This window comes from Triturus cristatus, chromosome 4_1 (assembly GCF_964204655.1).
Source record: "Triturus cristatus chromosome 4_1, aTriCri1.1, whole genome shotgun sequence".
Classification (NCBI taxonomy): Eukaryota; Metazoa; Chordata; class Amphibia; order Caudata; family Salamandridae; genus Triturus; species Triturus cristatus.
The window spans coordinates 1,249,283,520-1,249,311,477 of NC_140585.1; the positions used below are offsets into that span (position 1 = coordinate 1,249,283,520).

The 27,958-nt window shown below is 43.1% G+C and overlaps 1 protein-coding gene across 1 annotated transcript in view; it reads left to right on the forward strand.

Annotated features, from left to right (window-relative positions):
- AMHR2 (anti-Mullerian hormone receptor type 2) overlaps window positions 1-27,958 on the forward strand; it is a 1,019,001-nt gene that overhangs the window by 452,489 nt on the left and 538,554 nt on the right. The window contains exon 7 of the mRNA XM_085650742.1: window positions 10,704-10,818. Coding sequence (XP_085506868.1) covers window positions 10,704-10,818 — 115 coding nt within the window. The remainder of the gene's footprint in view (window positions 1-10,703; window positions 10,819-27,958) is intronic.

Consider the following 27,958-nt stretch of genomic DNA (forward strand, 5'->3'; position numbering starts at 1 on the left):
AATGTTGGTAAATTATAAAACAATTTAAAGACCTCAGGTTTATCACTAGTCTTCAACCTTTATCTTTCTTCTCCACCAGAAGCAGAGTACTTAACAATCCTTCTTTTCTCTTTACCTCTATAATAGCCTTGTTTTCAAACATGATATTTATCTCTTCTGTCACTACCTATTTTTGTTCTTGACTGAATAGCAATTCCCTTGGTTCTCTTTCCTGAAATTGTACCTTCTCCAAATCTATTACATAGCTCTTTACTGCTGCAATCACCCAAGTTTCCTGAGTTATCAATTTCCATTCTTCTATAAAATGTCTCAGCCTGCCTCTCACCTTTTTCTGGGTAGAACCAGTAAAGGTCCTTGTACTCACCTTGTGTAGCGGCAGTTTGTTGAACTCTTCCTCTTGAAGCCCTAGTTCTTCCACCTCTACCTCTTTGAGGATAAAAACGACCCCTATTTGAAATCCTCTATAAGCTCCTATTCCTTGAATATATTTGTCTCTAATATTTCCACCGCCAAACGTTTGCCCTTTCCTTACTGTCCTACCATATAAATTGCTTTCACTAAAAACCTTCCTCATTGAAGTTTTAGTTTTATCTAAAGTGGTAAGTGTAGATACGTTTTCCAAGGGATTTAACCACCCAATCTCCAAACAATAGGACTTTAGTCTCCAGCGAGGATTCTTTCTGTGCCAAATTGCCCAACATAGAATTTATTTGCATCAATAATGCATTCCTCCTTTCAGCAGTCAGACTGGCATTTGCGTTCCCTAGAATGCAAATAGCCCTTTGACTCCAGCCTCTAAGCAGCTCAATATTAATGTAGTTTCCATTAATGTAGGCTGCCTATACTAAATCAAAAATGTGTGTCAATAGACCAAACACATCAAACAGCCTGTCTTCACAATGTTTTAGTCAACGCTGCAATACTTTCCTAGGAACTCTTCCTAGTTTAAACAAATAAGTAATTAGATCTGGATCCAAATTCGGGATGTCATAGTCTTCTTTTCTTCCACAACTGGTCTAGAGTATTTCACCCTCATTACATTTCTCTAGTGGTTTCTTAATCCTTTGCTTAATGTACTCTACCACATGCTTCAATAGCCACTAATTCGATCTCCTTTTATGTCTTAAATCTTTCTGGTCAAACAACTTCTTAACTTACAGGTCCTAAATCTACCTATCCGTAACAACCATAACTTCATCTACATCCCCAAACTAATTACCTGAATATTTATCCATATCAAAATCAAAAATGTATTCATCCCAATATGTATTCCTTTCTTCTGTTTAGGTATGTGAAAATACCTAGTAATTCGTTCTCATACCCTGCCTTTTCCCAATGCCGCTACGGACACCTTTTTTTTGCAAGTCACTTAGGACTCAATGCCCAGAAACATCGGACACCTCCTTGCTGATATTTGCCTCTTTTTCCTTGGCATGTCAAAATACCTCATAATTTGCTCTTATATCTTACATTTTCGCAATGCAGCTACGGACACCTTTTCTTTGCAAGTCACTTAGGACTCAATGCCCAGAAACATCAGACACCTCCTTTGCTGATATGTGCCTCTTTTTCCTTAGGCCCTTACCACCTGGACCTCTATTTGCACAGTCCTCCTCATCAGATAAGGAGCAAAAGCTTTCCTTTTTATTACCCTATAACTCTTCTTTTCTTACCATCTTTAAAGATTGATTAACAGTCTGCTGTCTGATTGTTCAATTTTCTGTCACACAATCTCCCTTAATTTGTCCTCCTCATGAATTCCTTGCTCTTCTGTCATACCTTTTTATATTCAATTGTAGGTTAATGATCCCTCAAAGTCCCTAAAGTCCAACTCCATCGTATGTATGCTCCGACCCTATCTTGGTCCATGGAGGTCGTCATCTTCCTCAACTTAATCAATGACCCCTGCAATATTCTCTGTTTAATGAAGAATCATTGTCTTGTCTGCCTTTCAACGCAGATGTCGCTAGATCTTATCTTTCTAAGAACTGTGATATTGTCAAGTTTTTCGATTAATGACAGATACAACATCTAAGGCGACATTTGTCTGCATCAAATGTCTTCTCCTCATCATGTCAAGGTTTACTAAGAACACATACAGACATATAACCAAAATAATGTAGTCTGAATTGACGTCCGATTGCCTTATATGTCTATAAGGAGACGTCTGAAAAGCATACCATGATGAACATAATCTATGTCAGACATTCCTACATTTATGTCAAAAATTCCAATCTCTGATTAGATTTAGGATATAAGGACTGTTACTTGACTACTTGTCAGCAGAGGTCCTTCACTTAGATTATAGACAATTCTGCCAGAGAAAGTCTTACTTACTGCCAGCTCTCTTCACACTTCGCAAATGTCACCTGAAGCTGATAAAGCCACATCACAGAGAAAGAGTGACTGGCTGTTACTGCAGGGGGTGTTTGCCCTTCACTGGAAACACTATCTTTACACCACCACTGCTAAAGACAGCTGTTGCTGTCAACAAGGTATAAGGCGCACCCTTTCGCCTAAGAAACTCTAGCTTACAGGTTGCTCTGCCTTTCATGCTTTAATAGTATAGCGCATAGAAGTAGGCATTTGGTTGTTAGGTTCTAGATAACTTTTTAAATGACATTTTAACTATGCTGGGAATTTTCTTCTTTTTCTTGTTATTTATAACGTGTCTAGTTGCTGTTTTCATAATATTCAATGTAGTTGCTTCAGGTGCAGTGAGAAACAGATTGTTTCTGTAGTACTAAGGGGCATATCAGCAACACCCGGCGATAATTATCGCACAGCGCTCTTAGCATGAGGATAATTATCGCCGGGTAATGTGGATTTTTATCGCTGAGATAGCGTGCTATTAGCAACGCTTATCTCCTCAGCAATAAAAATCCTCACGCTAACTGCCTAATGTGAGATTATCGCTGGAAACCCAGCGACAATCTCACGTAGTGTGGCGTTAGCTTGCTGATAGGGACTCACAAACTTAGCCATGATATCCACCTTCCATAGGATATCATGGCTAAGTCAGTCCTGAAGCAGGCGTAAGGAAAGTAGCGATAACAGGGGTTATCGCTACTTTTCCTGCCGCTATGCTTCATAGCGTGGGGCTTGATGATAGGAGAAATGTCGCTTTGCGACATTTCTCCTGTCATGTTAGGTCAGGAACGCCCACTTTGCATCTCATTAGAGATGCAAAGCTGGGCGTTAGGAATCCCCACGCTAAAGCAAGGTTTCACGCGTTAGCGCGGTCTTGCTAATTAAACGATAAAATTATCGCTGCTTTTCGGCCGAAAACGGCCGCAAAGGCGGCTATATTTTTTATCGCCAGCTTGTAAATATGCCCCTAAATACTTTTAACATAAAAGTGTTCATTTGTCTTAGTAACGTGTGTGATACTGTGAATAACGAAATAAGGGCTGTTGCTGTTTTCACGATGCCCCTTATCCCTTTATGGGATTGTTGGAAACCCAAAAGCAATACTTCTATACATTGAGTAGTGTTGGCTGGGCTACAATACCTTGTCTTTCATATAAATCGTGGTGCTTTGAACCTAGTTCACCCTCGTCACCGGTGGGTGGGAAAGCATCCCTTGTAGAATTACACCGAAGTCTTAACTTTCACAACAGTACTCTCAAAGCCTACTATCGTTTTAGAGAAGTATTCTCGCTTCAGCTGCCAAAATGAGATACCAAACGCGATCCTCAGTGCATTCTAGCACCTGACACCTAAGCCGTCACTGTGAAAAATCATTCTGATTAGTGAATGTTGGGAGTTAGTTTGTCTTTGTCCTCGTGGCATTCTGTTACCAATGTTCCTTGCATGGAACGCAGAATAGATAATTACGGCAGTTGCTGCCGGGTTGACTGAGATGCTGGTCGTAATTAAAGGAGCTGCTTACAATACCTGCTGCTGTCTTCCTTTCACTGGCGACGGGCTGGTCCAGTATCCAGTCTCCCTCTTCGTGAGTTGCTGGACGTTGTGGTGGTTTTTCCTGTTCCAAGCAACATTGGAAGTCGACGCTTCCTGAATTGAGCTCCGCTGAGCCCTGAAGTCTCAAAGCTAGTCTTTCACACGCGCTCTGTGCCTTTCCGAAGACTTTCATCCTGGTGAGACAATTTTTATTTAATGTTCCTCCTCATTTCTGGTCATTTCCCTGCTGTGGCGCGCGAGCTTTCTCCAGCCGCTTTCGGCGCGTGGCGTCACAACGACCGGCTTACGGATTAGTCTGCGGAATGCCGTAGTAGAAGAATCCTTCTGTTTGGCGTTGTCTTGACAACAGGGTTACCATTACCATCGGCGCACAGAATTCGATTTCGGCTGCCGTGCGTATGAAGTCTAGCGCGAAGTTGTAACAGAATATAAACTGAAGCCTGTCCCCCATTGTGCGCAGGATGAAAGTGAGACGATAATGGTGTGTGAACATCAGTTTTAAAACAAACACAACCTACTGGCACACAACTCAACACTATTGTTGCTTCAGTGATACGCTCACTACGCATGTCGGTATAGAAAAAAAAAAAGGACTTTTAAACATTTGGTTGTGATTTTTTTTGTGTGGCAGCAACTCACCCACGCAAGGTCACCAGATGGCTAGAGTAGTTGCACCACCTCCGTTTTTACAGTCTCCTGGTTCTCCTCCCATTCTGTGGCAACAATGGAAGGAGACGTTTGAGACATATCTTGAGGCGATTGATGGCGATACCTTCACCTCTAAGAAGAAAAAAGCCTTACTCGTTTACAATTTAGGTGCTGAAGGCAGGTCTATTTTAAAAACTTTACCTCTTGAGCTGGTAAGAACGTGTATTAGCGGAGGTGACGATGGTGATTCACTAATTGTTGATGACTATGCTTCACTAATAAAAACCCTAGATAAAAGATTCAACCCTAAGCATAATATAGTACTGGAGCGTCATAAATTTTTGCAACATGCACAAATGCCTGGAGAATCCATAGACGATTTTGTTGCTGCACTTAGAATCTTAGCTCTCACTTGCAATTACAGGGAGTTTCGGGATGAAATAATTCGTGATCAGTTGATTGAATGCACATGCGATAAGAAAGTCCAGGAAAAACTTTTATCCTCTGAAGATCCGGATTTAGAGACTGCTCTTATTTTAGCGAGGAGCATTGAGCATTCTCAATTCTGTATGAAAGAGTTAAGTGCACCTGCCCTATCTACATCTTCTACTGAAATCAAGCTAGTCAGTACAAAACCTTCCATCAAACCAACCAAGGGTGCCTAATGAATGTTCCTCGTGCCCCACCTGCACCTAATTTGTCTAAAATCAAAACTGAAGGACAAAATCTTTCCTGTTATCGATGTGGTAGTAGGTCTCATTTAGGCAATTTCAAGTTTTGTTTTGCCATAAATCAAACTTGTTTCAAGTGTGGGAAGAAGGGACATCTGGCACGCATGTGCAATGCGACTGTTGTCCACAAGGGACCGTCACGCACCGTGAAAGCTATTGGAAGAGGACAGTGTGCAGTATGAAGAAGATGATGGAAGCTATGAACTATTGATGTTATCTTCTTCATCTATACAATCTGAGGGTGTGGTATAAATTGCTTCAATTGCAGAATCCCAAAAAAGAAAATCTCCTGTGTGCACCATAAGTTTGAACGGCAAAAACATTAAGTTTCTTGCTGATTCTGGTTCCCCTTTTACCCTCATTAATGTCAAGGATTTTGGAAGTTTGGGTGACATTTCTGTAGCTCACTCAAGCATAAAAATCTTTGCTTATGGTGGCAAAAGAGTAGAAGTTTTAGGCAAATTTATGGGCAATTTAGAATTCAAAGGCGATTGTACTCATGGTACTGTATTCATTGTAAAGGAAGGTGCCAATTTGTTGGGATGGCAGGAACAAGGGGAGCTTGGAATCATTCTTGATCCCAATCATACTGATATGGTTTTATCCAAACGTGAAGCTAAACAATATTATGCTGGTATCCCTGATGTTTTCCCTGTGCATACTGTTACAGCCAATTTGTCTGTTGAGAATGATTGGATTCAAAGTTACCCCGAGGTTTTTAGTGAGAAGTTGGGCAAACTCAAAGGATTTCAACACCGGATCGTTCTTAAAGAAGGTGCTAGAGCTGTCGCACACAAAGTGCGTAGGGTACCGCTTAGCATGCTCAGTGAATTGAGACAAGAATTGTTGCGGTTGTGTGCCATGGGAGTGATTGAATCCATTGAGGAGTCAGAGTGGTTGTCACCCATTGTTTTAGCGCGCAAAGCAGATAAATCTCTTAGAATGTGTGTGGACTTGCGCGACCTGAATGCTTGCATATGGGTGGACCGCCAACCTCTGCCCAACATCAATGAGATGTTGTCAACTTTGGAGGGTGCAAAGTATTTTTCTTCACTTGACATATCTTCCGCTTACCATCAAATCGAATTGTGCAAAGACTCGAGACATCTCACGTCATTTGTGACTCCTGATGGGGCATTCCGTTATTTACGTATGCCGCTTGGTTTGGCATCGGCTTCCGCAGTGTTCCAGCGCCTCATGGGAAACTTGTTTAAGAACACTGCGGGAGTCGTGTTCTTTCAGGACGACATTCTTATTCACGGAAAAACGGTACAAGAGCACAATGTCAGATTCAAGCAAGTATTAGAAATTGTTAAGTCTAGTGGGCTAACCTTAAGGAAAGACAAATGTAAATTTCTTCAGGAAGGGGTGGATTACCTGGGTCATCATATTTCTGCAAGAGGAGTTGAACCCAAGATGAAGCTTTTAGATGCCATCCAAAATGCACCTGAACCTCAGAACAAGGACCAACTACGTTCCTTCACTTGACATATCTTCCGCTTACCATCAAATCGAATTGTGCAAAGACTCGAGACATCTCACGTCATTTGTGACTCCTGATGGGGCATTCCGTTATTTACGTATGCCGCTTGGTTTGGCATCGGCTTCCGCAGTGTTCCAGCGCCTCATGGGAAACTTGTTTAAGAACACTGCGGGAGTCGTGTTCTTTCAGGACGACATTCTTATTCACGGAAAAACGGTACAAGAGCACAATGTCAGATTCAAGCAAGTATTAGAAATTGTTAAGTCTAGTGGGCTAACCTTAAGGAAAGACAAATGTAAATTTCTTCAGGAAGGGGTGGATTACCTGGGTCATCATATTTCTGCAAGAGGAGTTGAACCCAAGATGAAGCTTTTAGATGCCATCCAAAATGCACCTGAACCTCAGAACAAGGACCAACTACGTTCCTTCCTGGGCTTAGTTGAGTACTACGCAAAATTTGTAGCTAATTTTTCTGATAGAACTGTGTGTCTGCGTGGTCTTCTTAAGAAAAATGTGAAATATTTATGGTCTGAACAGTGTGCATGTGATTTCAAGTTGTTGAAAGAAGCAATTGTGCAGGCACGTCCACTCAAACTGTTCAACATCAACGATCGATGCATTGTCACCACCGATGCTAGTAATGTGGGTCTTGGGGCTGTTCTTATGCAAAAAAGATCAGACAATAGGGAAGAAATCATTGTTTTTGCCTCCAGAACGCTCCGGGGTGCCGAAGGGACCTATTCCACTCATGAAAAGGAAGCTTTAGCTCTATGGTGGGGAGTGCAGTATTTCTGCAATTTTTTGTGGGGCAATGATTTTGTTCTCAGGACTGATCACAAACCTTTGGTGGATCTTTTTACCACCAAGGGTGGTGGAAGGGCCACGCCTCGCATTGCCAAATGGCAGTACAGACTCAATGAATTTAATTACCGTCTAGAGTATGTGGCTGGTGTAAAAATTTGCGTGGCTGATTGCTTATCAAGGTTGCCTCTTACTGAGAACGTTTTCGAACCTGAAAGTGATCATTTAGAAATGGTGTGTGCTGTCAGCACTATAGCTGATACTGGAGCCGCCTTATCTGAAGTTGATTGGAAGCTTGCCATCTCTGAGGATGTTGAGATTAGTAAGGTGATAAATTTCGTAGCTCAGAGCTGGCTCAATAGTACTGTTCTTCCTTCCGAGTTAATTCCTTTCAGGAGGGTCAGTGATGAGTTGTCCCTGGTTGATGGAATTTTGCGCAGGGGTGGATTACAGGTCGTTCCCTTATCGCTACGTAAAAAAGTTTTGGATTTAGCCCACGAAGGTCATTTAGACATTCGTGCCATGAAGCGGAGGGTAAGGGAAGACTTTTGGTGGCCGAGTGTTGATAGGTCCATTGAACACTGTGTTCGTAATTGTGGTGCGTGCGTATTGAGCGACAAAACTCAAGTGACCTGTCCATCTCCTATCAGTCCCATTCCTGTCAAAGAATCACCTTGGTGCAAACTAGCATTTGATGTGGCAGGTCCATTCAGTGGCCTTGGGAGTTCTCCTAAGTATGCTTTGGTTTTAATTGACTATGTGTCTAAATGGCCAGAAGTTAGGTTTGAGGAAGGTATCAATTCTGCTACTATTATCAATTGTTTCACAGATGTTTTTCTTCGGGAGGGATTCCCAGAGGAATTGGTAACTGACAACGGCACTCAGCTGGTGTCTGCTGAGATGCAGGATTTTCTTAAAATGTATGGCATCAAACATATTCTCACCTCTCTTTATCATCCTTGTAGTAACGGTCTAGTTCAACGTCTTAACCGTGTGGTCAAGGACCAATTACAGTTGGCCTCCATAAATGGCTTTCACTGGAAGGTAGCAATCTCTGACATGCTATGGGCAATGAGAACTACTCCTCACTCTAGTACTGGAATGTCTCCTTTCACTTTGCTTAGAGGTAGAGTAGCAGGTTCCAAGCTGAATAAAGACTGGATGTTAAGGAAGGAAGTGGATTTACAGAAATTAGGGAAGGTGGCAGAGGTCAGAGCTGCGGTTCAATCCAAGTATGCATCTGATCGTGCCAGAGTATCTCCGGTGTGCCAAGGAGACTGGGTAAGGATTAAGAAACCTGTGCTTGTTCGCAAGGGTTTTTCTCGGTTTTCAGCTCCTGTTAAAGTCAGAGAGGTGAGAGATCATGTTGTTGTGCTGGAACATGGGAAAGTTTGGAACAAGTCTGCTGTCTCGGTGGTGCCAAAGTCAAAAGTTGAGTTTGTGAAAAACAAATTTGGTGTTAGCACTCCTTGTGTGACTCTGCCTACTGGGGTTACTATTCCGGTGAATTCTGCACCTGGCAATAACGTTGTTCCCCGACAAAGTCTTTTAAGAACTAGGTCTCCTCCTGCCAAATTTCAGGATTATATTAGATTTTAGTTTCCCCTTATTTTTGTGATTAGTTTTGTTATCTTTATGTATGGGTGGGTGATTGTATTTACTTATGTGGTGGGAGGGCAGTATTTTCAGGATGGGTTTTAGCAATTGTTTATGTAATGTGAGGGGGTGGTATTTTCAAGTGAAGGGAGGGGGGTGTGTTGGGAGTTAGTTTGTCTTTGTCCTCGTGGCATTCTGTTACCAATGTTCCTTGCATGGAACGCAGAATGGATAATTACGGCAGTTGCTGCCGGGTTGACTGAGATGCTGGTCGTAATTAAAGGAGCTGCTTACAATACCTGCTGCTGTCTTCCTTTCAGAGAAGGAAGTTTCTTTCCTCTTAATTCCGAGACATTGCTCAAACATGGCCTATTTTCTTAAAAAATAAATCCTTACGCAGTGCATGTCCATAATAAAGATGGCCGCGCCCACTTGTTTCTTGGTATTGAAGCATGCAGGGGCCGAAAATGCCCACACTTGCAAACGTGTGCAGAGGGTGCGTGAGGCATGCATTTCAAACGCCGCACGTAACCGATAACTGAACTATGGAGAGTCAAAGATCTTGTTTAAAGGTATTTCCAAGCCCCGGTTTAAATTACAAACTCCTCCTTAAATCACTCACTTACTCAGATGCGCTAAGTAATAAATAGAAATAAAAACATACGTAATTACTTTCTTGAAGAAATAATTCCCCTTTAAAAACATTCACACAAACAACACAAAAACCTGCTCTCCCTCAAACACAATCCATAAATTGGATTGATCACTACAATTTCTAACATAACACCAAACAATACATAAATATACCAATTATATCAGGATATACTTAACTACCTGGAAGCAGCAATCAAAAGAGGGAGAAAATAGAACATTGTGGGGTTTTATGGACTGAATAGTCTGAATTTTTTTATGAGTCTTGCAATGTTCTTTTTTTGGAACTTTGAAGTGTTGGCTGCTTGGAAATAGTGAATAAAAATGAATGCATAATATACTAGCCTCCTGTCTCGCCATAAAATTGCTGGAACTTCATTACAGAGTGACACAAATATATGAATTGTAATCTGCATGTTTCCGACACGTGCACACCCACAAACACACATTTGTTTGTGTATGTCTTCACAGCTGCATCGAGCACTGTTAATATTATAATAAACTACAAGGCCCTCGTGCGCACTCTCATAAAGCAAGTGTGCAGAGGCGGACCTCAGACTATTGAAGTAAATGCCAGATCTTTTCGAACCTGGTAAATTTTTCTTCCTGTCGAACACGCTGACAGGCCCATAGGACTGGAACCAAATTATTTCTCGAGTGATAGAAACAGCGCCCAAGTAGATGTGATAGAAAATCTTTTAATTACTCAATGATTTTTGGCCTCTGAACAAAACCTCTGTGCATGATACCAGCTAAAACAAAGTGAAATGAGAGGTGGCTATCTTGGCTTAAATATAATAATGGAATGGCTATGAAAAGACTAGTTCTCAAGTCTGTTTCTTCTTGTTTTGTTTCTTCTTCTTTCTAAGGGTTCTCTGAGAAGCTTCCTGATTCAACACACCACTGACTGGAACGGCACCCTAGGCCTTGCTGTCTCCTTAGCCAGAGGCCTGGCGTTCCTCCATACTGATGTCTGGAAGGACGGTAAGGGACGAAACCCTCGGTACCTACACAGAAGTGAACAGAGCTACAGAGCAGCAGAGCCCATTGTGCAAGAGGTAGAGAGATGGTTATAGAGCAGGAGAACCAGGACTACAAGCTACAGAGGAGAGTCCTGAGCCAGAAAACAAGGTTAAAGAGATGGTGGAGCTGGCGAAGAGGGTGGAGAACCAGAAGTAGAAGCAATAGTGTGAGGAACAGAGCCACGAGCGCCTAGATAAAACAACAGAGCCAGATATCTCCATTTTCACACTTTGAGTGACACTCACACATTAAGAGGTCAGTTTGAGCTCTCTCTTACAGCAGGCTCAATGTCACTCCCGATGGAATGTGTTAGCTTGATCTTTAAATGTGCCCTTCTTTGGAGTTCAGCTTTCTTCTGCGATGCTCCTGGGAGCTGCAGAAACTTCAGGACGACGCACAATTCACTGGGAGCCACCCTGCAGACACCTTCATTTGATGGAAATAGCTACTTTGGACCCAAAATTAGCGTATTTTAGTGAGGTTCTGGTGTTATGCTTCTCATTTTTTAGATTGTTTTAACGTTTTCCTATTTTGTCATTGATGTCAAAGTTTGTGACATCACTTACCTCGAGATAATCAAATATGCTAATTAATTTAAGGAATTTTCAAAACTTGAGATTTCTGCAGCACAAGGCGTGGAGACAAGAAACAATCAGGAGAACCAGAAGTCAAAGGAACATTGGGAAAAACAGAGTAAAAAATTGAGCAAGAAAAACAGCAAGGGAATCAGAAATAAGAGCTAGAGAGGTTCTGGCAGACAAACAAGTAATAACAGCTGCCCAGACAGACACAAAAGCAATGCTAGGGTAGGTGGTGGGATGGGAATAGAAAGAATGAAAAGCCTGGATAATCATGGATAAAAGCTTCAGAGGAGGAACAAGGACATTGAATATGCTGATTTGAATGTATTACTGTAATACCATCTTTGTGGGAGCATTCAAGAAGATACTGGGGTGATAACAAAAATTCAGAACTAGGGAGTCTGTAGCAGCTGGACTTAATCACTTTAAAAATACAGCTCTATGCTGATGGGGCTGAACTAGCTTCATGTGGCCAGTGGTGTGAAATTTCAAGTCTTTGTGGTGCTGTATAAAAACTATTCACAAGAGGGGCTCAGCCTATTAGAGGTCACTAATTTTGAAAGATAAATCCTCCGGACAAAATATTACAGAGTAAAAGGACCAAATGGTGGAACTAATTGCCCCTGCATTTGAGAGAGGCCACAAACACGGATTTGTATAGAGGTAAGCTACAAACCTTGCTGTTTGGTGTACATAACTGATGGTATTGTGTCTTTTTGTGTTTGTGCCTACGTATGCATAATGGCGAGGTAGGGTTCCATATAGTTCTACTTGACTTGATTGGAGAATCAGGAATAAATGCTAAAGAGGGTGAGCAGAACCAACGAACAAGCAAGAGAACCAGGAGTAAAGATACAGAAGGGGAGCAGAACCAATGAAGAGAAATGAGAACCAGGAATAGAGCTTACAGAGCCTGTTCGGAACCAATGAACTTGCAAGAGAACTGGGAATAAAGGCTCCACAGGGACAGACTATGAATAGGCTGAGTCAGTGAAAAGCCTGCAGAGAGAAGAAGAGTCAATGAACAGATAAGAAACGCAGTAATAAGTATTTAAGATGGAAGCAGTGCCAATGAACAGACAGGTGAACCAGGAATAAAACATCCAGGCGGTGAACAGAACCTTTAAACAGGAACAACATTCAGGAATCAAGGCTAAAGAGCAGTGTAGAACCGGGACGAAGTTCAACAAAGGAGACAATATATTAAGAATGTGATCAACAGAGAAAAACAACATCAAGCACTTGGCTGAAGAGTCTGGAATAACAGGAACTAAATCAGGAAGAAAGCCAAGAAATTGTGCCTCATGATTTGGAACCAGTTGAAACTCCTAAGCCTTTTTTGTAAAAAAAAAAAAAAGCCCAGGGGTACATACAAGTAAAATAGAACTGTGGCGCTAATGAAGAGTATATGTTATCCCTGGTGTTAGATGCATGGGCATATTACAATGTCAGTATTTTGGGGTGGAAGACAAGCGTTAACAGGTGGTACTGACCTGACTTACACTTCCCTCCCTGGTTTTCGAGTCACACTTCTTCCTGTATTGCATGCTGCCCCTGCTGGACTTGGCAAACAATTTTACCATCTTATGTAGTATTTAAGGTCTCCTACCTCATGTTTTTCTGTCAGCACGCAGTTTAAAAGAAGAAGGGTTGTAGGTGCCCTTTGCAAAAACAAAAAAAAACGAATCTCCGTTGAAGTGACAGATGTGTGCTGTTGATTGGTTTCAACGAATTTTACAAATCACTCGCAAATGCCTAGTTCTTACTCTTTTAATAATAATACTTTATTGTGTGAGTACTTAAAAGCATTACAATTTTTCAGTTTGAGATTAAAAAAACTCGTACGATTCTTATGTGCAAAAAGTCAAAGCTTTAAAAGACTCAGAATAATACTAAAACAATCTAATATAGGAAGGTGTGATTAAAATATCCTAACAGTAATTAATTGCCTATGACATTCATAAACTGTGGTCGGTCGAAGCGTCGCCTTTTTAAAAAAAATATAATCTAGAAATAAACAGCTAAACTAGCGTTTTCAAAAAGCTGTCTAGAAAAATGTGTATAGTTAATATTAAGCAAAAGGCAATGTTCTAATAGACAGTACTGAGTTATCAAGAGTTTGTGGGTTGATGCTGAAGCGGCGTAACAGGGCAGCCTAGTTGAGTAGGATTTGCGGCCCTGTTTTTTTCCAACGATTTGGCCGCTCTGTTTACAAATTGTGTGAACAGAATGTTCAGCTTTGTATTGTCTGAGTTCGGGGCAGCAGTTATGGCTTGTCGACATGTACGAACTCCGAGTTTATTCCATTCATCCCGCAGCAGGGATCGTCTGTCAATGAGCAGGGCGGGACATACGCAGGCTATGTGCTCCATTGCTTCGGAGTGATAGCCACACTCCCTGCATTTAGTACTAGTACTAGAGCGGCACCATTCGGGCAGATTCTTAAAAAAGGCCATTCTCCCATCCTCAGGGCCATAAACTTTAGCTTCCAAGAAAGTGCAAACGTGCTTGATAAATAAGTTGATTCGACCCCCGGTTTGAAATCAGAAATTACCGCCAAGGCATGTTTCCTTCTCGACAGTGTTGCTCTGTCGGAATGAAAAGACCACAGCCGGACGCTTCTCTTGATGACTGCCTTTAGCGCCGGCTGAGATGGATCTGTTCCCCAATATTCCTTGACACCGAGTAGTTGCAGGCAGTGGTCCAGATGATGCTGATGTTAATGGCTGGATTGGCAGTTCGATATTTCGTTCCAAAGTCTGGCCTCCAGACTGCCTTCCCTGGCGTTGGGCAATCTGTTACAGAGCTTTATGAATGCGCCTGCCTCAACGCCGTGGTGGTCTAATAAGCCTAGTTCAAGTCTAACTTGGGCTGGCGATACAGATCTTGGCAGGCGAAAAGCTTGTTTGAAGATTTTGATGGTTAATTTGTTTAATAAGATACTTATTGCACCGTTCATGATCTCGTGGCCATATGACAAGGAATTGGTAATCTTTTCCTTCATCACCTTTAGCATTGGAGTTAGGCTTGGGCCGAGTAGTTGTTTCGAAAGTTTGGCGGAGGCAACCTCAAGTGACAGAGCTTTGGCCCTTAGTGCCTCTTTCAGCTTTACACAAGAGCCTCTGGTGTCAAGAAAAATTCCCAAGTATTTGTAGTGGGATACTGATTCGATCTTTTTGTTGTTGAAGAGCCACCCTCCACACTTCCACTTTTGCTTCCCAAAAGAAATAGTTTTTGTTTTTGACAAGTTCAGCTCAAGGAGGTTTTTTGTTGTGTAGGGGAGCAGCTGTAGACCTACTTTTATGTTACTTAATAACACAAGGTCGTCGGCGTATAACAGATTACTAAAGCAGGTTCCGTCTATTTGGGGGGGTGGCTGTTAACACTGTCGAGTATAGGGGATAAATCCGAATTGAACACATTTTAGAGAGAAGTGGGGCCAGTACGCAGCCTTGTTTGGCGCCACATTTGGTCGTGAGCTGACCAAGAGGTATAATCATTGGACCTTATAAAGTAGACTAATCAGGATCTATATCATCTAACAAATTCCAAAATAACCCATGTTCTGTTCTTTCTCTATATACATTAACCTTCTGGTCTAAGTCTCTATAGTATCTTACTGAGTTCCACCAGGCTCTCCATGTTGGGGGTACCACCTGACGCCATAACTTAGAGATCTACCTCCTTGCAAGAAGGATCAAATAAAACACCAATTTATTCTGTATCCCCGTGAAGCCTAACGCCCCTTCGGGCGTCAATACTGTGCCAAACAAAATAAGAGAAGGGCTTACTTTAAGGATTAGTTACTTACCTGTAATCCTAGTTCTCATCCAGGGGTATACTCATCAAAGTCATAATCTATGAATAATCCCCGCCCACGTGCGGGATCCCGGAGCATATAGAAAATACATATATATACATATATATGCATATGTGAAAACATATACATGCAGCCTAAAAATGTTTCAAACATGGCAATGCTGTAAATTACATAGGTTTGCATTGTAGTGCCCCCTAACCCATAAGGAAAAAAGGAAGCACCAAGCCAATTGTCACACAACAATGCTTTATTGCCATAAAGCAAACATGTAATTTCAGGCACTTGCCTGTAGGCTGCAGTAGAGTATCAAGAAACAAAGAAAACTGACACCTTGCCTTTAAGGCATTAGAGTAAGGGGACCGTGCCTTTAAGACCTGCAGGAGACCCCTTGCTCCCATGATGCACCACAGGTGACAGTTAGGTCAGTTCTTTTTGACGGTGCACTCGCACCGGAGTAGATCTGCAATTAATAAACAATGCCTTGAGGAGAAAAGGCTCATCCGGGGAGGTGGGAGGGTCGCTTATGACTTTGATGAGTATACCCCTGGATGAGAACTAGGATTACAGGTAAGTAACTGATCCTTCTCATCCAGGGGATACTCATCAATAGTCATAATCTATGAATAGACTAGCAAGCCCATACCCAAAGTCTCGCGGACGAGCATTATAGCATTTAGAACATGCATTAACATCACATAAGCATAGCAATCATGCAAACAAATTCCTCAAAGAGGCCTGCCCCACCTGGGCGTCGGCCTGTGCGTCTGAATGTAGGCAATAATGGCGTGTAAAAGTATGTATGGAGCGCCATGTAGCCGCTTTGCAAATTTCAGACATGGGAACGTTGCGAAGGAGAGCTACAGTAGAAGCTTTCCCTCTAGTAGAGTGTGCTCTTGGTCTACCCTGTAGCACCTTGTGAGACAGCTGATAGGACAAGGCTATACATGAGACAATCCATCTATAAATGGACCTCTTGGAGGCAGCCAGCCCGGTATTCGTTGGACCGTAATTAACAAAGAGCCTGTCAGACTTTCTAAGTGAAAGGGTCTTAGCAAGATAAAATTTCAATACGGAGGTCAAGAGAATGTAAAGCTCTCTCCGGGGGAGTGGTTGGCTGAGGAAAAAAAGTGGGTAACGTAATAACCTGATTAATGTGGAAGTCCGAGACCACCTTGGGCAGGAAGCTCGGATGAGTACGTAGTACCACTCTATCAGCATGGAAAACAGTGTAAGGTTCCTTGCAGCAGAGGGCCTGAATTTCACTCACCCTGCGGGCAGAAGTGATGGCTACTAAGAAGGCAGCCTTCCAAGTCAGATGCTGTAAGGATGCCTTATGAATAGGCTCGAAAGGAGCTCCCATCAACTTAGAGAGAACAATGTTGAGTTCCCAGGGAGGAGAAGGAGACCTCACTGGTGGAAATACTTAAGCCCTTCTAGGAAATCTTTGACTACCGGCATCTGGAAGAATGAGGCCTGGGTAGGAGATTTTCTATAAGCTGTGATAGCAGCCAAGTGGACTCTGATGGAAATATACTTTAAACCAGACTTTGCCAAGTGTAATAAATAGGGGAGAATAGCCTGTTCTTGACCCCGGATCAGATCAAGGGCGTTATCTCTACACCAAATGTAGAACCTCTTCCACTTGAAGGCATAAGACTTCCTAGTGGAGGGCCTCTTTGCTTCTCGCAGAATGTTCATGCAGTCCGCAGGAAGATCTAAATGTCCGTACTGGATGAGTTCAGGAGCCATGCCGTCAAGCGAAGAGAGGGGAGGTTGGGATGGAACACTCTCCCCTGGTCCTTGGTGAGTAAGTTCGGCAGGCAAGGCAATCTCCGGTGTGGCACCTCTGACAACTGTAGTAAATCCGGGTACCACCACTGACGGGGCCACTCCGGAGCTATCAGGATCATCCGCGTTCTGGTCCTGTAGAATTTCTGTATCACAGCTGGGATGAGAGGGAGAGGAGGAAAAGCGTATAGCAATGTCCGTGACCAGCTGATCAAAAGTGCGTTCCCCTGAGATCCCTGTTGGGGGAACCTGGAGGCGAAGACGGGGCACTTTTTGTTTGCCGCGTCTGCGAAAAGATCTATGTCCGGTACTCCCCACTGCCGGAAGATCTCTTGAGCGACGTCTTCGTTGAGCACCCAGTCGTGCGCTTCGACGAAGTCTCTGCTGAGGCCGTCTGCCTGGACGTTCAGGGTCCCTGGCAGGTGAACAGCGATGATCGAAAGGCCTCTCGCTAGTAGCCATCGCCAAATGGACTGAGCTTCCAGAGATAGGACTCGTGATCTGGTGCCTCCTTGCTTGTTCAGATAGAACATAGTTGTTGTGTTGTCTGTCTGAACCTGCACGTAGTTGGTTTGGAGGGACGGATACAGGGATTTGAGAGCTAGATGGACTGCTCGAAGCTCCAAGAAGTTTATGTGATAACTCTGTTCGGTATTGGACCAGAGACCTTGTACCTGAAGCTGGTCCATATGAGCACCCCAGCCCTGCATGGAGGCATCTGTGACCACTGTCTGTGTCGGAGGCGCCTGATGGAAGGGGACGCCATGAAGTAGATGGGAGCGTTTCATCCACCATCTGATGGAGTCTTTGGCAGCTTGGTGAAGAGAGATGAGATCTTCCCAGCGTCCGGACCTCTGCGACCACTGATCCTCTAGCTCTTGTTGCAGAGGGCGCATGTGAAGACATGCATTGGGCACAATGTAAATGCACAAAGCCATCGACCCCAGAAGTGACGACACTTGCCTGGCTGTGGGAAATGCCGCGTTGAGAAGCGTGTGGCATTTCTGAAGCATGGATGATAACCTCTCCTCCGAAGGACACACGCTTGCCTTTGCGGAGTCCAGAGAGGCACCCAGGTAGTGAATCCGCTGAGTGGGATTGAGGACCGACTTTTTGTAATTGACCTGTAATCCCAGCGACTGTAGGAGATTGAGGCAGAACGAGAGATGGCTCTGGAGTCGAGCAGGAGTGGAACTCTTCAGGAGCCAGTCGTCTAGATAGGGATAGACGAATATCTTCTGTTTGCGGAGGAAGGCAGCTACCACCGCCATGCACTTTGAGAATGTCTGTGGGGCGGATTTGAGGCCAAACGGCAGAACTCTGTACTGATAGTGCTGACGAGAGATCTGAAACCTGAGAAATTTCCGGTGTTTCACTGAGATAGGAAAATGGAAGTAGGCATCCTGTAGGTCGATGGCACACATCCAGTCTCCCTGGTGAAGATGCAGGAAGATCTGATGCAGAGCCAGCATTCTGAACTTTTCCTTCCTGACAAATCCGTTGAGCAGAATGAGGTCGAGAATGGGTCTGTACTCTTTGAGTACTCCTCGTTTTTGAACAAGAAAGTACCGGGAGTATGTGGTAAATAATTTAATTACCGGTACTTAATTTAATGCGGAAAATCTATAACAATAGCTCAGTAAAATAAGAGGCAGAATCCGTGGTATTAGAGGTTCGGAACGGGCTTTATTCCAAAATCAATTCGAATTGATGGACTCCATATTCCATCACCACGAAGGTTCAGGAAGTGAAGGACCATACTTTATTGACAGATAATCATATTTATACAAGAGGCATTATAGAGAAACAGATGCAGGAGGCGTAACAGTTGATAACAGAGATAAAATCATACATGCGTAACTAAAATGGGTGTAACTAGGCGTAACTAAAGAACGTCATTAGATATGATGTCATAAATGGGTGGTTCCATGAAAGAATTTCGCAATGTCAGCAAAAATACTTGGCAGAATACTTGGCAGAGATGCGCGCGCAGCAGCATGACGTGTGATTGACGTGTAACTAGAGGGTGAAGGGGACTTGACATTTAGCTCTACATGTGGAGACAGAAGTCTGGGGTTATGTCAACCTAATCCCAAATCATATCTAATATCCTATGTTTAAAGAACTGTGTTATCCAAAAAGAGAGGTCTCTTAGGATAGAATCTTATTCTATACTGACTATACTGACTGTTAGTGCGTGTACAAGCGTCTAAGTGTCTACACTAGATGCGAGGGGGTAGGAATATTCCATGGAAACAGGGCTATGAATTACTTGCATGAGGGCAGCGAGGCCTGGCCCCTTTGCACGGAAGCTGGAAGAATGTTTACCTATACTACTAGACAGGAATGCATCGGATGAGGAGCGGAGCAGAGCAGATAATCTTGAAGGTGAAATACAGTTTTTGGCAGGCAGATAGGCCGACAGGCCGAGTCAGGCACCGTTAGCCGCGCAGGGAGTAGGACAAAGTTCATGGATACAGATGCGAGCTCAGACTGGAGCTTTCAGAGGCAGAAGGCAGGAAAAGGCTTAATGGCAGAATCAGGGCCTACTCGCCTGGACTGTAAAATGGGATAAATGAACCATATAAAGCCGGTGGCCTTTCATACTTAGGAATAGAATATCCGGCCCATTCATGGCGGATCTGAAAGAGGACATGTTGACGGTGGACGCACATGTGTTTGCGTCTTCATAACTGGAACTGGAGGGAACATACATGTACTTGTGATTTATACATGAAACCGTTGGGGTCCAAGATAGGGGACATAACTGATCATAAAAATCCATATTTCCACATTCCCTCCTTGTCCCCTACTTGCCCTTAGGAGATATCAATCTTCATCAATCCATCGATCTGTTCATATAACATCATTTGTTCTTCTTTCTTCTTCCGGGATCTTGAATGAAAACTTGGATGTGGGATACACGAGGTGGCACACAAACCACAAATCGCTGGTCCACATTGTAGGCATAAGCAGCAACTGAATAGTATGAGAAAGCCAATACCTAGGAAGGAGAGCATTCTCCATCCCCAGCCCGACAACACGCCCCAGAACCAACCGGACCAAGTCCAGGTGCCTGGACTCTGGTGTATCTGGCTTACAATCTTATGAAGGCGGGTTATGGCTTTATATACTGACGGTGAATTTTCTGGTATGAAAATGCAACAACTTGATCCGATGACCCTACAAGCTCCGCCCCTATCGGCCAGGATGACGTCAAGGACAAGACGATTTTGAAGCACAACAATCCGCATAGCAGACTGCTCTTCTGTTAAATTGCCTAAGGCGGAAATAGTTTCGTTCACTACTGCTTCAAGGGTTCTGGTTAATCTACGTATCAGCTTACTATTAGTTACTGTACCTATATAAGGAAAGAAACCTTTATTGAAATCTGTGTATTTTTCCCATGCCGTTTCAGTGTAATCGACGATTGGGAGATCTCTCTGCTGTCTATTGTGTACTAAATGAGTATTTCTATGATAATCAGGAGGAGCTAGGAAAACAGGTGGCAAAAGGAATGCTATATAACAGGTACCATCCCAATCTAGAGGTAGGCGTATATATGCGGTCTGGCCACATATAAAGTAGGAATGACGAGAAGCTCTAAATGTAGACTTGCCTTGATCACTGAATTCTATTACAGTGGTGCATTTACTATGGCCCATGTGTATGGAGCCATTCTTTCTTACACACAATTCACCTTTAACTGGAAATACTGACATAGCGGGCAAAATTGGTGTAGCTTCAGATTCAACGTTCAGGATCATGAGGTTAAGTGTAAAATTACCTAATCCATATACTTCATTTTCTAGATCATTTCCTGTTCTTTTGGGAAGTCCCTCCTTGTTAGGGTAGCAGACTTTAAGCAAAACTAAGTTCAGGTTTCCCCATACCCAGTTGTCTTGATAAACTGCGGAATTTGAATCTAAGGAATTTATTAAACTAACCATGCTCCACAGGAGCCATTGTGTGTGAACGGATATGGAAAGAGAGGCAGAATTCCCTTGTAGTTCTGATAGGGAGGGAGTCGGCCACATATCCAACAATTTGTAGCATTGCTAGTCTGATGGGAATGATGTAACATGCTAATAAAAGTGTTGTTGCGCAGCGCAAATCTATATGACAACTCATGCGGGGGTAATTCACTAAAAGAATGTTCAGCAGTAACATTGTAAACATGTCTAGAAATAGGATAATATATGTGCAACAATATACTTGCAGCGATTATTAAAAGACATAAGAAAAACAAAATTAATAACGTCACTGTACAATGACTACGCAGTGATTTACAGTACGCATGTTTTTTCAACTGTATTTGATTATTTCTTTCTCTATTCTGGTCCAGAGGATACATGTCAGGGACAAATTCGACCGATTCACCTTGGAGAGGACTTAAACAATCAAATTGTCTGACTGATTGGACCTCAATTTTAGTCTATATTAGTTCTGAGTTCGTTTGCTCAACCAAAGGGAGCTTTAAGTCTGTCTTTGAGGCAATACAGGGTTTAGTCTCTATATCGGATGGTAGTCCATAAAATTTCTTGATATGACTCGAATGTATCCAGCCTTTGCGACCTTCGATCTTCACGGCGGTCCTCGTGGTGAGCAGTACTAGTTGAGGCGATTTCCACCTAGGATCCAGCTGAGACTTCCGGTCAAAATTCCGCACTAACACCAAGTCCCCCGGAACTACGTCATGGGGTTTCACCTCGGTGTTGTCGGGAAAGGCTGCAGCTACCTGTGAACGACAAGATTGTAGTGCAGACATCAAGGAAGCCAGGTAATCTGTCAGCATATTACAGTCAACGTCAGTTATTTTACGAGGTATAGGCGTCCCCCACATATTTGGTGGTCTACCGAAGATCACCTCATACGGGGATAGCCCTGTTCGAGAGTGCGCTACCATTCTCATGTAAAAGAGTGCAACTGGTAAGGCTACTACCCAATCGACACCTTTCTGTCTACATATTTTGGACAATCTAATTTTCAGAGTTTGATTATGTCGTTCCACGAGACCTGCTGCCTCGGGGTGTCGGACACAGTGAAATCTCCATTGATAGCCTAACAAAAGTGAAACGTGTTTCATTAGATCAGATGAGAACGGCTGGCCGTTATCTGAGTAGACAGCATGTGGTAAACCGTACCGTGGGAAGAATTCTCGAACTAACTGTTTGGCAGTAGTCGGGGCAGTGTAATCTGAAACCGGGTATGCCTCTGTCCAGCGTGACAGAGCACAAACAACTACGAGAACATATTTGAATCCTCGACATCGTTCCATCTGGATATAATCCATCTGGAGGACTTCAAAAGGGTGATCAGGAGGCTGAAATCCACCCTGTTCTACGGGAATGCTTTTACCTGGGTTAAACTGACAACAGATCATACAGGTACGAACTTTTTGTTTAGCTGCTGCTCGTAAATGTTTGTTGAACCAAATGTGTTGAATGCTGTCTAGCATAGCTTTTTCTCCTAGGTGCGCTGGACTATGTATTGTATTAATGATAACTTGGACCATTGAGTCGGGAAGAAACCATATAGATTTTTCCTTCGTCATCCATCCCTGATCGGTTTGGATCCCTCCTAATTCAGTCCATTTCTTTATTTCTTCTGGTGTAGCATGTGTCTGTATGTCAATTACGTCAAGAGCGGGATCCTTAACCATCATGCAATGTGTTGGTGTCGGAACTATTGTCTTTGTCATGTCAGATGTGTGAGTTTGAGCAGTCTGTTTAGCTGTTCTGTCAGCTAGATCATTGCCTTGGGAAATGATATCAGTAACTTTCGTATGAGCTTTACATTTCATAATTGATATTGCAGCGGGTAGATGTATTGCATCTAATAAGGCATGAATGAGGGGTCCGTGCTGAATGTGGGCACCGTGAGAAGTTAAATAACCTCTCTCTCGCCACAGCACGCCGAAGTCATGTACAACTCCGAATGCATAACGTGAATCAGTGTATATGTTGACTTTCTTATTTGTGGCTTGAATACAGGCTTGTGTCAGAGCGATGAGCTCTGCTGCTTGAGCTGACAAGGTATTAATACGATTTGTTTCAATGACTTCAGTGTCTGTTGTGACTGCATACGCGGCCACTAGCTCTCCTGTATTTGTTCTCATACATGAACCATCTACATACAACGTCAGGTCTGGATCTGACAAAGGGATATCTGTCAAGTCTTGTCTGGGTTTCGTCGTGATAGTAATAACTTCAATACAATCATGTGCTAGTGGGTCTGTTCCATTTACCGGCAAAAGTGTGGCAGGATTCAATGTACTACAACGTCTGATTTCTATGTGTGGCTGAAACAATGTCAGTTCGTAACCGGTGAGTCTCGCTATAGTCAAGTGTTGTGTTTGCGTGCGGTTCAAGAGAACCTCTACTGCGTGTGGTACTTGTACTGTCAATTGATGTCCTAACACTATGGCATCGCTTTGTCTGATTGCTAAAGCTGTTGCTGCCACTGATTTCAGGCACGCAGGAAGAGCCTGAGCTACTGGATCTAATGTACTAGAGAAATAAGCACATGGTTTGTGTGCTCCTGCTTGTTCCTGTGTGAGTACTGACAAGGCAGTACCTTCGCGTTCTGTAACGAAGAGTGTAAACTGTTTACTGTAACATGGTGTTGCTAGGACAGGTGCTTGACATAAAGCTTTCTTTAAACTTTCAAAGGCGTGTGTATGTTCTTGAGTCCAAGGGAGGACAGTCGATGTGGCCGCCTCCTGTGTTGTCAACTGAATGAGTGGTTTTGCTAGAAATGCATACTGAGGGATCCACTGCCTACAATATGAAGTGAGGCCTATAAAAGCTCGTACCTCCTTTTGTGTCTTGGGTATTGGCATGTTAGCAATTAACTGGATGCGATCTGGTGTAAGCTGCCTTCCCTCCTTGGACAGCGAGTGCCCAAGGTAAACAACTCGCTGGACACAGAATTGCAGCTTAGAAGGGGACACCTTGTGCCCCTTTTCGGCCAAAAATTGTAAAACCGTCAGTGAGGCTTTTTCACATTCAGGTTCGCTTCTAGCGGTGATCAGCAGATCATCGACATATTGAAGCAGGGCAGTGTTGACTGGCATGTGTATACTGTCAAGTTCTCGTTTCAGTGCTTGGCTATAGATGCTGGGGCTTTCTGTGAATCCTTGAGGTGCGCGTGTGAATTTAAAGCTTCGTCCATTTAAACTAAATCCGAACAAGTATTGGCTTTCCGGATCTATTGGGACGCTGAAAAAGGCATTCTTGAGATCAATTACAGTAAAGAACGTTGCTTCGGAATCAATGGCTGTCAGTAATGAAGAAATGTCTGGAACTACGGGATATTGTGGTACAATACATTTATTTAATTCGCGCAGATCAATAACCAATCGATATACTGGCGGGGCTTTTGGATCAGTTCGTTTAAGAATCGGAATTATCGGGGAATTACATACATTGGAGTCGGTTTCCACAACCACTCCTTGGGTAATAAGCTCGTCAATTATTTGCAGTAAAGCCGATACAGCATCTGGTGGTAACTTGTATTGTCGCATACGTGGTAGTACCATTCCTGTCTTTAGTGTGACTCGATATGGTGTAATGTTCATGCAACCAACATCTGTAGGGCCTTGTGCCCATAAATGTGCGGGTAAAGTCTGCAGTCGGTGATCCATGTCTCGGGACACATAGTGCCCTTTGAAATCACGTAAAAACAATCTTACTCCTTCCGGAGAACAACATATTATAGCTCCTAGAGCTTTCAATGTTTTTATACCTAACAGGTTTTCTGGACATGATTTAGTAAGCAATAAATCTGTAGTTCGTGTCAAAGGACCAATCGTAAGGGGAAGAGGCTGTGATACCTCGTTAATGATAGGTTTTCCTGAAAAACCAAGGGAAATATTCTGTGAGCCTGAGAGGGGTGCCCCTGGAACTTCACTACGTTTTATGGTTGTTCGGCTTGCCCCTGTATCAAGTAGAAATTTTCTGTCTTGGCCTAATAATTCACTGTGTACATAAGGTCCTTCTTGATCTACAGGGACCTCTATAAGGGGTAAGCCAACTTCCCTCTCTAGGCTGTTTCATGAGTATCGTTGATAATCAGGATAGTCATACTGTGCGGTCTGGTACATCTGTCGTGTCGTTGTTGGTGTGGCAGCAATAGGCTGCGGTGGTGGAGCTGGCATAGACTGTTGCGGAGCTGGCATGGCCTGTGCATGCTGCGGGGCTCCTTGTTGGTTCTGATCCTGTCTAAATGCCCGTGGTCTTTCTTTTGTATTACCTATGGCGATATTATGTTTTAAAACTGGACAATCGTGTACATAATGACCTGGCTGTTTACAATAGTTGCATGTCCCTTTTACAGAACCTGCTGAAACACTGGACTGTGTCATACCCTTTTTATGACCGTCAGCTGGAACTGTCTGGGAAACTAGCATTTTCATTTTCGTGTCTTTCATGCGTCTTTGTTCATGCTCTTGTTCCTCTCTAATTCTATTGTGATGGTACTGTAGCATTTGTAACATTTGTGACGGAGTGTTACCTTGCCAGGTACTCTCGAATTTCAATACTCTATTCTTAACTTGGGGCAGGGCATTTTCAACTAATTTGGTCACAAACAGATGTGGATAAGATTCGCTACTTGCTTTTATTCCACTATTTATACCAAAACATTTTTCGAATCGGGCATAAAAATCACTAGTGTCTTCATCTTGCTTTTGTTTACAGGCTGAGATTGCACCCCAGTCTTCCTTTTTCGTAGTTAATAAACGTGGCAGTACCTGTACTAGTAAACCTGGTAGTATTTTGGTCTTTTCCCCAAGCCCTAAACCTGGACCTCGAGCTGTTTCTTCGTTTTCTAATGCTGTCCAATCTATCTTTTGGTCTCCCACCTCCCAATCCTTTTCCTTGAGTTTTTCGTAAATGCCCGCAGGCATTAATACCTTTAATATTTTCATAATGTCGGGATAGGTATACTCTCCCATGAGCAACATGTCTTTAATTTCACGGTGGAAACCCGCTGGGTCTTTGTCATGACTGGGTACCACTTTCTTCATTTCTAATAGTTCCATTTTGGATATGGGTGTGTATACAAACACACGTTTAAACCGATTGTCATCACCTTTTATCGGGTGCACTTCGCGTAAGGGATTCTGTCTATCCATATAATACGTCGTTCTTTCCTTGATGGGCAGTGAGACATGTTCGGGGCATACAAAAAGAATGTACTGCTTTCTGGATTCTAGTATTTCTCTAATTAACTCAGTACCTGAACCTCTCCATTTATTCGTGAGTAATTCAGTCAATATATCAGGTAAGGGACCAGGATCAGAGTGTTGGCTTTTATATAATACGAGGAGTTGTTGAATCATATAGATACCAGCTAAACGCTGTTCATCTGGGTTGAGGTTCAAAAACGTGTGTGCTAGTGTATCATCACTATATTTTCCGGGACTGTCAACCCAGTGAACGGCTGACCTGGCTAATTCTTGTTCGTCCATAGAATCGAGTATATGATAACCCCTTCGTTCTCGGAGTAATTTGTCAGCGGCTTGGAACGCATGTTCGGGGGACCTTATATTTATTATAGGTGTTTGGAAATTTCTGTTATTATCTGGACGTATCGGACGTATCGGATCAGTAAAGCATCTAGTATTATTGCAAGATCTTCCTCTACCTACATAGGCCACTGTTTCTAACTGTCCTATGGGCAGTTCTAATTCTTCCTCCTCTTCGGTTTGTTCAGGCTGGTCTACTGCTAATCTTTCTTCGTGTATTCGTTCTATTTCTTTGCGTATTTTTCGGCACATGGCTATTATACTTAATCGTTTATCATGTCTCCCTTCTGATATATTCCGACTCCATGTGGTAAGAATTTGCATTTCTTCCGGATTTACTCCTGGTCGGTCTTGATTTCTGACCACACAATTTATGAGGAAACGTAACAGTTCTCCCTGTATCTCCACTTTCTGGTACTCCATGGCTCTATTAATACTTTCAGAGTCTCGCCCTGACTGGACAAAGTGGTATATATTTTCTAAATGTGTAGTCATTCCTGGTAGCCTCCCTAAATATATTGCAGCTCGTCTGATTCGTAATGAATCAGCAGCATTTCATCCTTTTTGCCGGGCACAGGGTCATATCTACAATCTACTAGAAGTTCCTTAAGCGTGTCGGGAGTTACTAGTTTGGGCGTACGTTGGTGGGCTAATTCTTGAAAGGAAAGTTTGTTTACTCTGGGTGGCGTGGAAAAAATGTTTGTTGTACCTCCTGTAGCACCGCCTGGGGTGCTGGGTGTGAAAGGATTCGTTGAACGTGATATAGCAACCATAGGTGTGGGTACAGCTGTAGAAACAGATGTGCTTGCCGGAACTTGTGTCGGAGTTTGTTGTTGCGGAGGTACAGACGGAGGAGGGTCTTGGCGTTGAACCCCCTCGGCAGGCGGTCTATGTGGCGCGGTACTAGCATACTCGGGAGCTGCGTCGTCTAAATAAGAAGAAAGGAAAACATCTTCTGCGGTTCGGGGATGCCCTTTGGGATGTGCTTTTATCGGAAACAATGGGGGTGGCAAGTCTTTGGGTATCTCCAGAGTAGCCTTAGGTAGCCCTTCGGCCAGAAGAGGATACATACCATTCATAAGGGCATTTCTTTGTCTATCTACTTGTTCTGCTTTTGCTCGGGTACCTTCTTCAATTAATATATTTTCTCGGACTTTATCTGAATTCTCCTTACTCTTCTCTTCCTGTCTACGTGCTTTTTCTGTACGTCTATACGATTCTTTACGCCATAATTCAATGGCGTCTTTCTGTGATTGTCTAGCTTTCTTTTTCCATAATTCTTCCTCTACTTTCATGATGCAATCTGCATCCCAGGTCCCAGCTGCGGGCCACCTCTGACTTTCTGGTAATTCCTTGGTGTAGTCTACCCATAAATCAAGAAAT